The 14,045-nt window shown below is 37.6% G+C and overlaps 2 protein-coding genes across 2 annotated transcripts; one reads left to right on the top strand and one right to left on the bottom strand.

Moving 5' to 3' along the window:
- The first annotated feature begins 2,238 nt into the window (after positions 1-2,238).
- LOC133736934 (uncharacterized) lies at positions 2,239-2,812 on the top strand. The gene is made up of 2 exons (XM_062164548.1): positions 2,239-2,507; positions 2,588-2,812. The coding sequence occupies exons 1-2, from the start codon at positions 2,386-2,388 to the stop codon at positions 2,796-2,798; spliced, it is 333 nt and encodes a 110-aa protein (XP_062020532.1). The 5' UTR covers positions 2,239-2,385; the 3' UTR covers positions 2,799-2,812.
- A 6,792-nt stretch (positions 2,813-9,604) lies between these two features.
- LOC133737727 (uncharacterized) lies at positions 9,605-13,146 on the bottom strand. The gene is made up of 3 exons (XM_062165232.1): positions 12,046-13,146; positions 10,625-11,782; positions 9,605-10,522 (listed from the first exon to the last, which is right to left on the bottom strand). Exons 1-3 carry the CDS (start codon positions 13,144-13,146, stop codon positions 9,605-9,607), a joined length of 3,177 nt encoding a protein of 1,058 aa, XP_062021216.1.
- Between the last annotated feature and the right edge of the window lie 899 nt (positions 13,147-14,045).

Here is a 14,045-nt window from a genome sequence, read left to right as displayed (position 1 = left end):
CCCACTTACCCCAGCAAGAGATTTTTATTCTCACTCACCCTATTTGAAGTAAAATGACTATTTTGCCCTTAAAGTAATTAATTAATTACATTTGCTTCACGATCTGCCCTCTCTCTCTCTCTCTCTCTCTCTCTCCAATCTGGTCTCTCTCCGATCTCTTTCTCTCTCGGCTCAGAAAGACGGCGCCGGAAGATTCATCCACGGTAGAAACAGAAACTCGGCGAGTTTGATGGTCCGCCGGAATCGTGAGCTCGGAGAGTTGTGGTTCGCCGTCTCCGATTCCAAGCATCGTCGCTACGCGAAGAAGAACTCCCAAGCTCCGTCGATGATGCTCGGCCTCTGGAAGGACTTTCCAGCCAAGCTCCACCACAAGGTCTACAGATTCTCAATGTCGCCGGTAACCGCCTCTCCAGGGAAATCAAAACCGGAGCTCATCTCCGGCAAGATTTGGCGCTCGAGCTCGACCAAAATTGGGATTCATTGCGATTATGGGCAAATGAAGCAATATTGCTCCGTGTTTTGTGGTTAGAGAAGTTCGTTTGTGATTGCACACTAAAATTGCTTCCGTTGCGTACTATTGATGCAGTCAAGAATGGCATTTTGCTTCGTATTTAGAAAATTGCAGATGGTTCTGCATCAGAACTGCATAATTGCATGAATTATCCTTCTTTAGTTATTTACGAAACTTGTTTTATAAATTTTGTTGGATATTGTCTACATATGTGAATCTATGTCTCGATGCAGGTCTATCAAGCAATTGTTGCTTATACAAATAACAACAACTTTGTGTTTTTCTCGCTGTATTGATATTGTTGTTTATAATAAGTTGAAAAGCAAGGAAGATGGATATGTGGCTTTCTAGGAATACTATGGAAGATGGAGCCATAGCACTTTTTTTGCGGTAAAATGGGTCAAAAGCCCAAAATGAAAAGAAAAAAAAAAAATTCTATTGGGGCAATAGAGGCTCGTAAAAGGTCTATTGGGGGGGGCAGTAAACGTCTATTGGAGGGCAATAGACGTTTTGAATTGATGTAATCTCTTCGTTTTTTTTTCTTTAATGGAAGTTTTATTTGTTTAATTTAGAAAAATTAGTTCTCATTCCGGCGATCGAAAGTTGTATCGGGGGGCAATAGACGTCTATTGGGGGGCAATACATGGCTGATAGTCGTCTATTGGGGGCCAATAAACGTCTATTAGGGGGCAATAGACTATTGAGGCAATAGATGTCTATTGGGGGCAAAAAAACTTTCCGGTGAAATTTTCAGCAAATTCCGGTGGGCGGCAGCCGATGACCGGAATCCGGCAACCGGTGACCGAAATCCGGCGAAAGTTGGCCGGTGACCGGATTCCGGCGGCCGGTGACGGGCTCCGGCAAAGTCTCCTATGGTTTCTCTCTCTTCCATTTTCTCTCTCTCTCTCTCACTTTAAGTAACAAAGGGGTGAGGGGTAAAATGGTATTAAAAACCTCCGGCGGCCGGTGACGGGCTCCGGCGAAGTCTCCTATGGTTTCTCTCTCTTCCATTTTCTCCCTCTCTCTCTTTAAGTAACAAAGGGGTGAGGGGTAAAATGGTATTAAAAAAAAATTTAAAACAAAAAAAAAATCGTAATGGGGTATTAGGGAAGACTCATTTAGAGTGTATTGGGTAAGAGGGAATTAAGAGCAACTCCAACAGATTCCCTATATTTTGATTTTTCTCTACTTTAGGGAAAAATAAGCCTCTTTTGCTCCAACAGATTCCCTATAACTATCTCTATTTTACGGAAAGTGAGGAAAGAGAAAACCAAATTCCCTATATTTACAGCAAACTCTAAAATTTTAAGGAAGAATATGGAGATTTTAGAGATTGTTGCAAAATAGGGAATCTGTTGGAATTGGAGAAGAAAAAGAGGCTAAAGCTTTGACTTTTGCTTCCCTATAATACAGAAATTATAGGAAAGCTGTTGGAGTTGCTCTAAAAAAACTTAATAGGGTAAGTGGGAAAAAAATCCCTAGAAATAGAGTAAGTGGACAAAACCCCATCTAAAAATTGTGATGTAGCGTAGCGTGAGAGTAAGTGCTTTACCAGTTGACACCCAATTGCAAATTAAAGAACCGAAAACATAATTAGTGATCATGACATACATTGTGGTCAAGTCAATGGTAAATACTTAATGAGGAGTGAGGGTGAGAGAGAAGAAGAAGAGCTAGCTAGCTGTCCTTCTCTTCCTTCCCTTCTCTATATAATAAGCTTCCTTATCCTTCTCCTTCTCTTTCTATGTAAAAAGATTCCCTTCCCCTTCTCCCATCCCCCACAATACCTTGAGCTTTTGGCTACAACCCAAAATAAGAACAAGATATTATTCCAAAAAAACAGTTTCACCAGTACTGCTATAGCTCTTTCTAACATGGCTGCAGACTATTCCTGCTCTTCATCTTCATCTTCTTCTTCCTCAAACCTAAGAATCACAGTTGAGAAAAACCCTTCTGAGTCTCGCTTATCTGAATTGGACATCAAGTGCTGGCCCAAGTGAGTCTCTCTCTCTCTCTCTCTCTCTCTCTCTCTCTCTGTGTTCATCATATAATATAATTAAGGGTGTGTTTTGTTAGGTGGGGTTGTTCTCCTGGGAAGTACCAGCTGAAGTTTGATGCAGAGGAGACGTGTTACTTGCTCAAGGGAAGAGTGAAGGCATACCCGAAAGGGTCATCGGAGTTCGTCGAGTTCGGAGCCGGCGACCTGGTTACGATCCCAAAGGGACTCAGTTGCACTTGGGATGTATCAATTGCTGTTGATAAACACTATAAATTCGAATCATCATAACTATTTTAATATCACTCTTCATAGATCATTGTCTTCCATCTCTTTCTAATTTAGATTTTTTCTGGGTTTTTTAGGGTTTTATATAGGATTGATTGGGAGGGAGTGAATCTAGTAATCTCATTGTTCTCTTAGTAGTCAAACAAAGGGAAAACAATTAGTCAATGCATGTCCCATTGCAACTAATCCTGATAATAGCTTTTAATGTACCTTTGACTGGTCAAACTGGATAGTTTTTTTTATTTTTTTTTATTTTATTTTTTATAATTTATAGATGCAAGTAAAAAAATTCTTTTGTGTAGCCAATGATTTGGACACGTAAATGTTTCATATATTTTAGGGTTATTATCACAAATGGTACCTGAACTATACCTCAATTTTATCGATGGTACCTGAACTTCAATTTTGATCACAACCAGTACCTGAACTTTTCGATTTCATTTTAAATGGTACCTAGAGCCACCTCCAGTCACTATTCCAACTAAAAATGGCATGTAAAGGCAATCATAGTGATGATCTTTGATGATTTCAAGGGTTGCAATCATATATAGTGATGATTTTTTTGGTAATAGACTTGCCTTGAACTTTTTTTAAATTTTTTTATATTTTAGATTTGGCTTTTTTGGCCGGAATAGTGACCGAATGTGGCCTTAGGTACCATTTAAAATGAAATCGAAAAGTTCGGGTACTGGTTGTGATCAAAATTGAAGTTTAGGTACCATCGATAAGATTGAGATATAGTTCAGGTACCATTTGTGATAATAACCCTATATTTTAATTGTTTTGGAATTAGGTTAATTAGTTTTACGGTTTATTTAGTATTCACATGTTTCATATATTTTAATTGTTTTAGAATTAGGTTAATTAGTTTTACGGTTTATTTAGGATTCAGTTACACGATTTCATACTCTAAAAAAAAATTAACGACACTAGTAGAAGTGAAATAAATTTAAGTCTACGTTAGTCTAATTTTTCTTTAGGGATATGCAGATGCATAGCTATAGTTGAAACTTTGAGTTCTCTATTATTAAGTAATGAAAAGAATCGGTTAAAAAGTTGGGCTATTTGCGATGGATAAATTTTACATTGCCATTCGCCCCTAATGGAAAGGTGTTTTCACCGTTAGCTTTCATGATCATGGTAGCTAATAAGAAAATGTTACAGTAGTATTGATGACCGGTACGTACTTAGACAAGAGAATAAAAAGAAGAAGAAAAATTAATAAAAGCAATCGTCCATTTGTCCTCATTTTAATATGGATGAGTGTTCGTGATTACGGTAATATCCTCCTGATCAGTAAGTATGAAGAAAGAGATAACGATCCTGTTGCCCCTTAAATCTAGATCATGAGGTAGAAAATAATAGGGCATTTGAGTTGATAAACTATTTTTTTTTGGCAGTTTAACACTAGTTATGACAGGGTCAATAATATTTAGAGATGGGAAAGGAATATCTGTATTTAGTCATGTCTGTGTTTGGTTTGGAATTATTAGGGTTTCTTATTTGGGTGAAGGAGGAAGGTACCAGTTGAATGGACCAAAAGTTTGTCCGGATAAAATTGGTTCCTAGGGCTTCGGATCCCATCTTAATTTTTGTTTGCTTAGCTGGATGATGCTGTTTCCGCTGCTACATATGCTTCTTTTGTTTCATTCAAATTCATATATCTCCTCACGTGCCTCCGTCAACTGTTTTTCTGCTCATTATACTATAATCTAAAGCCGAATGTCCTTGACTGTTCATCCCTGTTCATTCAACTGTTCATAAGGATGCGAAATTACGGTATTGCCCTCGGTTTTCCCTGAATTACCATGCCACTATTTCCTCACAATATATAAATAAGCAAAATCCCTCATTTTTGTGTCTTCGGGAAGACTCTATCAAGATCGACGTTCACTGTTTCGCAGCAGCAAACGCAGCCAGCAACATCAACAACAAAATCGATATTTCTTCTGTTCATCCCTGTTCATTCAACTGTTCATAAGTGAAGTGGCGGGTTTGCCCTTCGGAACGCTTTGTTGCCGATTGTTATTACTGAGAGCTTCTATTTGGGAGAGAGAGACTGTGAGAGGAAAGAAGAAGTTATCGATCTTTGTTGCCGAAGAGAGAGAGAGGGAGAGAGAGAAGTGATTGATCTGGATTTGTTTCAGAAGAGGTATCTGCGTCTGAGTCTGTTTTGGGTTGCAATTTTTTTTAATTTTATTATTATTGTTTTTTTTTTATCTCTCAGCACTGTTGTTGGGTTGTGAATGATGATGGGCGATACGATCTTTGATTGATTGTACTTTTGGCTTTTCCTAATTGGGGCTTTTGGATTTTTTCTCCGATTCTTCTCAAACGGAAAATGAAGGGAGCCTTTTCGATAAAATTTGAGAAACCCAGAACCAAAACGTACGTGATTTGTTGATTTCGGAAATCGGGAATTGAATTTTGTTGCGTTTGGGTTGTGATTTTAGGGCCTTAATTTTGTTTGATTAGCTTTGAGGGTTAGGGTTATTGAATTGGGGGTTTCCTTGGGTGATTGAATTTCATTCTCCAATTTCATAATTTTGATTCCGAGTTTGTTGAAAGTTAAATTCAGTAACTCAGTTTGTTGTGTTTATGCTTAATTAAAGAGTTGGTTAATATGAATGATTGAAATGAAATTTCCGAATATACTCATGGATTTTTTCAAGGAAAGGACTGTTGCTTTAGGAAATTGGATAACTGATTTGGGTTTTTGGAGATAAGGTTCTTGACATAAGTAAACTGGTCTGCTTTTAAGACACAAGGAAGAAGAGTTCTGGAAAAGCAAATTGATTTGGTTTCTTTGCATTCATTGTGAAAGTGTGTTGTTTGATCGAATGTTTCCTCTTTTTCAATGCTTTAAGAAGTTAGAATTAGATTCTTTTAATTGTATTGGAGTTTCAGTCATGCTTGGTGAAAAAAAATTCTGAGTTTGTATAAGAGAAAACTGAGAATTGATTATTGGAGCACAAAATTTCATTCCTTCAATTATTTTGTTTTCATTCTTTTCTGGTATTGTTTTATTAATGTGCCTTTCTACTTGGGATTCTATTAGGAACTGTTTGAAATTGTTGTTTAGTTTGTATGAGTTGTTTAAAATTGTAGTTTTGTGTTTCTAAATTTGGTCTATTTTGTATATTAGCATGTAGGTCAAAGTAATTTGGGTTTGAGTTTGTGTTTGAATGAGTATGTATATATTTGTATGGATGTGTTCTATGGAATGAGTGTCTATATATGTGTTATGTTATGTATATATATCTATTTAGCAATCTGCAAGTAATGATTTGATTGTTTGCAGATTGTTCCTATTTGGTATAGGTTGTGGTATTGGTTTTTTTTTTTTTTTTTTTTTTTCTAATATTTAGATGATATAGCTTTTTGTGTCATGAGTTGATTTTGTAGTTTTAAAACAAAATTTGTGTTGTGATGTATACATGTACAGATTAAAGCACTGTATTAATTCAGCCTTTTCCCTTGCTCTTGCAGAGATAACTGAGATCTTTAGGTGGGTAACAAGACTTCACAGATTGGTTGGAGCTAATTTCAATTTAACATTGGTTGACTTAGTGACAAACCAATTTCAAGCACCACTTGATTATTCTTTTCCTCCCAATTGTTCATATCAATAGAGCTTTACATACAAAATTATTAACAACAACAAATCCCGCAGCATCGCGCGGGGACTTTTGCTAGTATTACTAATATACGAAACGTCGGTTTACTATTCACACCTGTTCATTGGGTGTGGAAAAGGCGGTTTTGCCCTTGCCTTTGCTTTACAATTTCACGCTGCCAATGCCTTCGATTTTTTGACCTCCACTGACCTTTCCAGAAGTTCCACGACTTCCAGACTTCTACTGACCTACATCTACAGAGAGAGAGGAACGATCCGGAGAGAGATAGAGAGATCGGGTCTGAGAGAGAGCAATCCAGAGAGATATCAAGGACGATCCACAGAGAGATAGAGAGATCGGGTGCGTGTTTTTTGCTTTGTACACACAGAGAGAGAGAGAGAGATTGCTGATAGTCACCAAAAGGGGATTTTCACCTCATCATCTGAGTACGAAGTTAGTTCTTTCTAAGCCAATTTGCCTTATAATTTCTGGGTTCTTTCTGCTTAATTTTCACCGAAAATCCTAGACCCTATTTTTTGACTTCATTTCCGCTTCTGACTCCATTTTTAACAGTTTGGTTTATCTTTGGTTTCAGGATAACTAGAAATTATGCCCGCGCTTTGCGGCGGGATTTAGTTTTATAAATTAGAAGCCTTGATTGAGCTAAAATAGATCTTAGTATCAGGGGACATCATTAGTTTGATCTCCATTCCTAATTATTTTCATTCAGATGTTAATATACTAATACACAAAATTTAGAAAGAAAAACACTCGAGAGCAGAATTTTAGATAACTGAATTTTAGCAGCTACTTCTTCTGAAACAAAGCTAAAGCTTCCTTCAAAAATTGACCAAAATCTTAGATCTCTCCTGAGGTTTTGGTCAATTTTTGAAGGAAGCTTTAGCTTTGTTTCAGAAGAAGTAGCTGCTAAAATTCAGTTATCTAAAATTCTGCTCTCGAGTGTTTTTCTTTCTAAATTTTGTGTATTAGTATATTAACATCTGAATGAAAATAATTAGGAATGGAGATCAAACTAATGATGTCCCCTGATACTAAGATCTATTTTAGCTCAATCAAGGCTTCTAATTTATAAAACTAAATCCCGCCGCAAAGCGCGGGCATAATTTCTAGTTAATTCGAGAATGCAGTCAGTTTTTGTACCATGCAGGATTACAGGTTAATAAGTCATCCGATGACTTTACACTTTTGCCGACGAACCGGTATATGTTAACAGTTTTGTCCGACGACAAAGACAACAAGATAGAAAAATGTCACACTTTTGTCGACGACAAATTCGTCCAGAGAGGTCTCCACCCTCTCCGCATTTGGATGACTAGTCATCCGCATAATTATACCCATCCTTAAGTAAACAAATTCAAGATGGATTCTAGTTTTGAAAGACCTTCAGAATTGTGAATTGAATATGCATGGCTCAAAGCCTCGTTTGGTTCGCGAAAAAGAAAATAATTCATCTGCCTCTCTCATACCATGGAAAATTAATTTCTCACGAAGTCTCATTTTCGGTGTTTAGTAACATAAGGAAAGTTGTTAGTAATATGCAATAAAATAATAAAAAATAACTAATAAATGTATGAAAATAATTGGGAAAAGTAAATCCTTTGGGTCTATGGGATGAGCCACTTTCCTCCATATTTTCCCTTCTTTAAGAAAATATTTCCTTTTCTTTTACATCCCAAACACAAGAAAAGAACAGGGTTCTTTCCCCATAGTCCAATTTCGTGTACCAAACGAGGCATAAATCCTCTAGGAAAGAACACATTTTTAAGGAGTTTTTCAACCTAGCGATCTTCTACCCTTTGATATACAAGGGAAAATGATCTCAGTATCGATGGCCTAAGAGTAACTCCAACAGCTTCTCAATAATTTTTGTATTATAGGGATGTAAAAGTCAAAACTTTCCATAATTTTTCTTCTCAAACTTCAACAGATTATTTTACAGCAATCTCTAAAATCTCTATAATTAGAGCAACTCTAACAGCTTCCCCATATTTTGATTTTTCTGTATTTTAGGGAAAATGAGCCTCTTTTGCTCCAAACAGATTCCCTATAACTATCCATATTTTAGGGATAGTGAGGAAAGAGAAAGAGAAATTCCATAAATTTACAGCAATCTCTAAAAATTTAAGGAAAAATTATAGAGATAGCTGTAAAATAGGAAATCTGTTAGAGTTGGAGAATAAAAATTGTTTAAAGCTTAAACTTTTGCTTTCTTATAATACAAAAATTATAGGAAAGCTGTTGGAGTTACTCTTATTCCTTAAAACTTTAGAGATTGCTGTAAATTTGGGAAGTTTTGTTTTCTCTTTCCTCACTATCCTTAAGATGGAAATAGTTATAGGAAATTTGTTGGAGCAAAAGATGCTCATTTTTCTTAAGGGTGGTTCTAATTAGACCTCCAAATTTGATATTTGGACCTCTAACTTTTTTCAATTATTAATAGACTTTGTTAGGTCATATGAAAGGACAAAGAGATAAAAATGAAAAAAATAATAATAATAATGTTCTTAGAGCATCTTTAGCAATGCTAGTCATTTTAGAGTTAAATTTTAGCCAAAGTACGTAGCTAAAAAGTCATTTTAGCTAGCCACTTTAGAAATACTTCTGCATCAATGCTCTCTATTTTAGCTAGTTTTGAATTTATATAATTTTTCAAATGAAGATTAAATAGTTTAAATATATTTATAAATTACATAAAATAACTTAAAAAGAATGTTTTAGATTATAGAGAGCTTGATCTCGCTCTCTATATTTAGGAGCGAGATAACTAAAAGTTATAATGGAGAGCCACTTAGGAGTCTGGTGCAGCTGCTAAAATAGATAAAAAGCTAAACATCCTCTCCAAAATAACTAAGGAGTCAAAATAGAGAGTCTGCTAAAGATGCTCCTTAAATATAACATTCAATTAAATTGTTTTTTTATTTCTTCCGGAATTTCCTTATATATATTGCCATATAGTTTTATAATTTACCTAAAATAATTAAGTGACAACAATAATTTCTATACATGGCCCATCATTTAATACAAAAATAAATTCAAAACAATCTAATTTGAAATTTTCTTAAACTTTTTTTTTTTTTTGAATAACTGAATTATCTTTATTGATGGCATTTAGCAACTCATGTTATAGTCGGTGATGAGAACATCAAGAATACAATCTGGTGGAATGTCATTCTAGACTGAACTATAATGGTCTTCAAAAGCTAGACTGGCTAGGCGATGGGCCACCATATTGCACAATCTAGGGGCAAAGTTGATTTGCACTTCCGGTTTGGCTTGTAAAGCTAGTGTGATATCATCAAGGATTCCAGCATACTCCAGCATATCATATCTAGGATTAGCCAAGTCGGTAGTTGCCTCGAGACAATTTGTTTCAATAACAACCGGTTGGTTGGGAAAGGCTTGAAGCAGCTCTAAACTTGTTTTTAGCGCAAGGAGTTCCACTTGCTTAGCCCCTGCAACATGTTGGACTGGCATGACAAAAGCTGCCTTGAAAGAGCCTTGAGCATCATGCAGTACACCTCCCAGTCCACCTCTTGTTTGGTTAGGGAGAAAACTGCCATCTATATTGACTTTCCATCTACCTTGAGCATCAGGCTTCCATGTTCTTCTTGGTTTTTCAATTGGTTTGTGCTTGGCATTCTGGGCTTTTCGAAACTCATCCAGCCACGACAAAGTGCCAAACACAATATCATTTGGAGATTGACAAGTTCCAAGCCCAAATTTATTATTTTTGTTCTTCCAAAGGGCCCAAATGACCATGAGAAGCTTGTCAAAAGTATCAAGCCTGAGATTGAGAGCATGGTCTAGCATCCATTCTTTGAAATCGATGCTTGGAAGTAAGCTCGGTTGCAGATTAAAAGGAGGAGGTGAAAGTATAGTTTGAGCAGTTGGGCACTTACAGAATATGTGAGCTTTATCTTCAAACTTGGCTAGGCAAAGCAAACAATTCGTGTCTCCTGTGTATCCTTTCCGAAGTAAGGTTGCCTTTGTAGGAAGTAAATCATTGCAAGCCCTCCATAAACAGATTTGCACTTTCCCAGGGATGTTTGCTTGCCAAAGACGCTTCCAGAGAGGAAGAAAAGGGTCACCCTGAGATGTGGTTGAGAGTACATGGCCAAGCACCTTCTCTCGTGCTATCCAGTACGCCGTTTTAACCGAGTAGAAGCCTTTTTTCTCTGGTTTTCAAAATACCTGGTGTCCCATAGTTCTCATGCTTAAGGGAATGCATAATATTTTGTCTGCAATATCAGAAGGAAAGACACCTCTAATCACATCTTCCTTCCAAGATCGACTGCCAACATCAATTAGCTTCGAGACCTGTTTCAAAGTACAGTGTGGTGGTTTGTGAATTAAATACTGTGCACAGTTGGGAATCCACTTATCCCTCCATATATTTATATCACAACCATCTCCTACACGCCAGTGTATCCCCACATGTAATACAGGTCTACCCTGTAGTATACTCCTCCATGAAAATGAAGGGGCATCCCCTAATTCAGCCTCCCAAAAGGAGTCATTTAGATAGTAGCGAGCTTTGTATAATTGAGCAATGAGAGAATTAGGGTTGTATATTAATCTCCATCCCTGTTTTGCTAACATAGCTAAATTATATCCATAAATATTTTTAAAACCCATACCTCCTTCATGTTTTGTGAGACACAATCTTTCCCAACTCCGCCAATGACTCTTCTTTTTCTCCTCAGTATCGCCCAAAAAAAAGGAGGCACAAAGTTGGTGAATGTCATCACAGAGACCCTTTGGTAGTAGATAACAGTTCATGGCATATAATGGCATTGTTTGGGCAACAACTTTGATCAGAGTCTCCTTGCCTGCAGAGCTCAGAATATTAGACTTCCAACTAATCAACTTCTTTGACAACTTCTCTTTAATGTATGCAAAAATTGCTGTTTTGGATCTGCCCACTCTCAGAGGCAAACCAAGATACCGATCATGCTCTTTCACACATTTAACCTGCAAAATATCAGCTAGCTTCATCTGTTTGTCCTGAAGGACATTATTGCTGAATACAACACTACTTTTCTGAAAGTTTACTTGTTGTCTTGAAGCATTCTCATAGACATTAAGCACTCTTCGGTATTGAATACATTCTTGCTCATTAGCTGTTCCAAACAAAAAGCTATCATCTGCGAAAAACAGATGGTGTAAAGTAGGAGCATGTGGACACATTTTAAGCCCCTCAATGGCATTTGACTCAATAGCCTTAGATATGAGAGCTGACAGACCTTCTGCACACAAGATGAATAGATAAGAGGATAAAGGATCCCCCTGTCGTATACCTCGGGTAGGAGTGATCATGGAAGTTGGTTCACCCTGAATTAGAATAGAGTACTGCACAGAAGTTACACAAGTCATAATCATACTTATCCATTGCGGCAAGAAACCCAGCTTGGTTAACATTGCAGTAAGAAAATCCCATTCCAATATATCATAAGCTTTAGTGATATCCAATTTCAGAGAGAAAAACCAGTTTCTTGATTTCTCAATTGATGCATGAAATGAGCTGCTTCTATTGTCACTAGTGTGTTATCTGAAATCAATCGACCTGGTACATATGCACTTTGTAGGGGGGAGATGATGTCAGGTAGCCAAACTTTCAACCTGTTGGCAACCACTTTAGAGCTGATTCTGCATATGACATTACATAACGCAATAGGTCTAAAATGTTTTGCATCTTTAGGATCTTTAATCTTTGGGATCAGACATAAGTGTGTGAAGTTGGACTCATTCCAAATTTCACCACTAGTGAGCAGGTTTCTAACAGCAGTACACACATCAAGACTCACTATATTCCAATACTTTTGATAGAAAAAGGGAGTCATACCGTCCGGTCCAGGACTTTTAGACGGGTGCATTTGGAATAGCGTCGTACGAATTTCCTCATCAGTATATGGCTTAGTAAGCTCGGCATTCATCCAATCAGTGACCTTGACTGGTGTTGCAGCAATGACTTCATTTAGGGCATCACGGTCCACACCTTCCGTGGAGAAGACTTGGGTAAAATAACTCATAAGTAGCCTTTTGATTTCAGAAGGGTCATTCTGCCAAACCCCATCCTCATCAACTAGCCCCTTAATAGTATTGCGGCTTTTCCTGTTACTAGCCCGCCGATGAAAGAAAGCAGAGTTACGGTCGCCATATTTCAACCATATGGCCCTGAATCGTTGTCTCCAATACCTCTCCTGTTGCGCAAGCAAACTACTGTGTTGGATGTGCAAAAGACGTTGCTCCTCATATTGTTCAGGGGAATAAGGCTGTTTCATAATGTCGTACAGTTTCTCCTGAATGATTCTCAACTCAATCTTTTGTTTATCAAATTCAGTTGAGTGCCATTGCATTAGTTTTTTTCCTGCTTGTTGAATCTTGTGTCCAAGTTGTCGCATTGCATTACCCGTAGTGGGCGTTGCCCATTCTTGTTGTATAATATTGCTACACATTTCATTCCCATGCCATATTTCCTCGAACTGAAACCTTCTTGGACCTTTTTTATGCGAAATTTTCTCTGCGCTCACTTCGATCAGTAAGGGACAATGATCTGACTCATTTGGACTTAGAGTCACTACTCTGCTATATGGGAACCTGCTTCTCCATTGTACAGATTGAAAGTTGCGATCAAGTCGTTCTTTCATGAATTTATTTGACCATGTGAAGCGACTCCCTGAGAAACCCATGTCAATAAGTCCACAATGTGCCATAGTGTGCCGGAACCTAGCCATTGCAGCAGCTGATCTTGGAGGACCCCCAGATTTGTCTGCCTGTGACACGATTTCGTTAAAGACTTAAAGTCACCGGCCATTAGCCATGGTAAATGGCATCCCTTAGTCGCCAGCTGCTCAATCAATTGCCATGTACGCTCTCTATGGCTTCTACTTGCGAAATCATATAGGCCTGTAAAACGCCACAATATTTCACCAGGTTTTCCTACCTCCACATCGATATGGTGGGCAGAGTGTGAATGCGGATTAACATGAGTTTCATCACTCCACAGTAACGCTACCCCCTGCACCTCATCTTGATGCTCAAAGCAAATATTCCCTTTAAAACCCAGCCGACTGGTGAGGGAATCGATCAGTCCCTGGTGCGTAAGGGTTTCAGAAAGGAAAATAAGGCAGGGTTTCTTGGCCTGCACGAGATCAATTAGGGCTCGCTGTGTCTCTGTGTTGACAATACCTCTGCAGTTCCACAGAAGGATATTGCCTTCATGCATGCTGATAGGAATGGTTTGCCGTATGGTACAGCCGTACTGGAGAATTGGTTGTCGTGAACTCACGGCGATGGATGTACAGCACAAGGTTTCCGGCGGCACTTAGGGTTTATTATAATTTTCTTAAACTAAATTCATTGAATATTATGATATAATTATTACTCGATTTTCCAACCCCAAACCCTTGAAATCATTTTAGCAAATTCAAAAGGATTACAGCAACATATCAAGATCGAGAACCTCTGATTAACTTTGGTGGAGGACAGACCTACTCATAAATGAGCAATATCATGTAATTTTGATTCATTCTTCTTCTCATGGTTGAAGATAGAGATAAAAAGTGGAGTAACATATTGTTGTATCTCATATTCAATGGTGTTTTGGTAAAAA

The sequence above is a fragment of the Rosa rugosa genome, chromosome 3, assembly GCF_958449725.1.
Source record: "Rosa rugosa chromosome 3, drRosRugo1.1, whole genome shotgun sequence".
Lineage (NCBI taxonomy): Eukaryota > Viridiplantae > Streptophyta > Magnoliopsida > Rosales > Rosaceae > Rosa > Rosa rugosa.
Note: the sequence above shows the minus strand (reverse complement) of the source record. Positions and strands in the feature narration are given on the sequence as shown.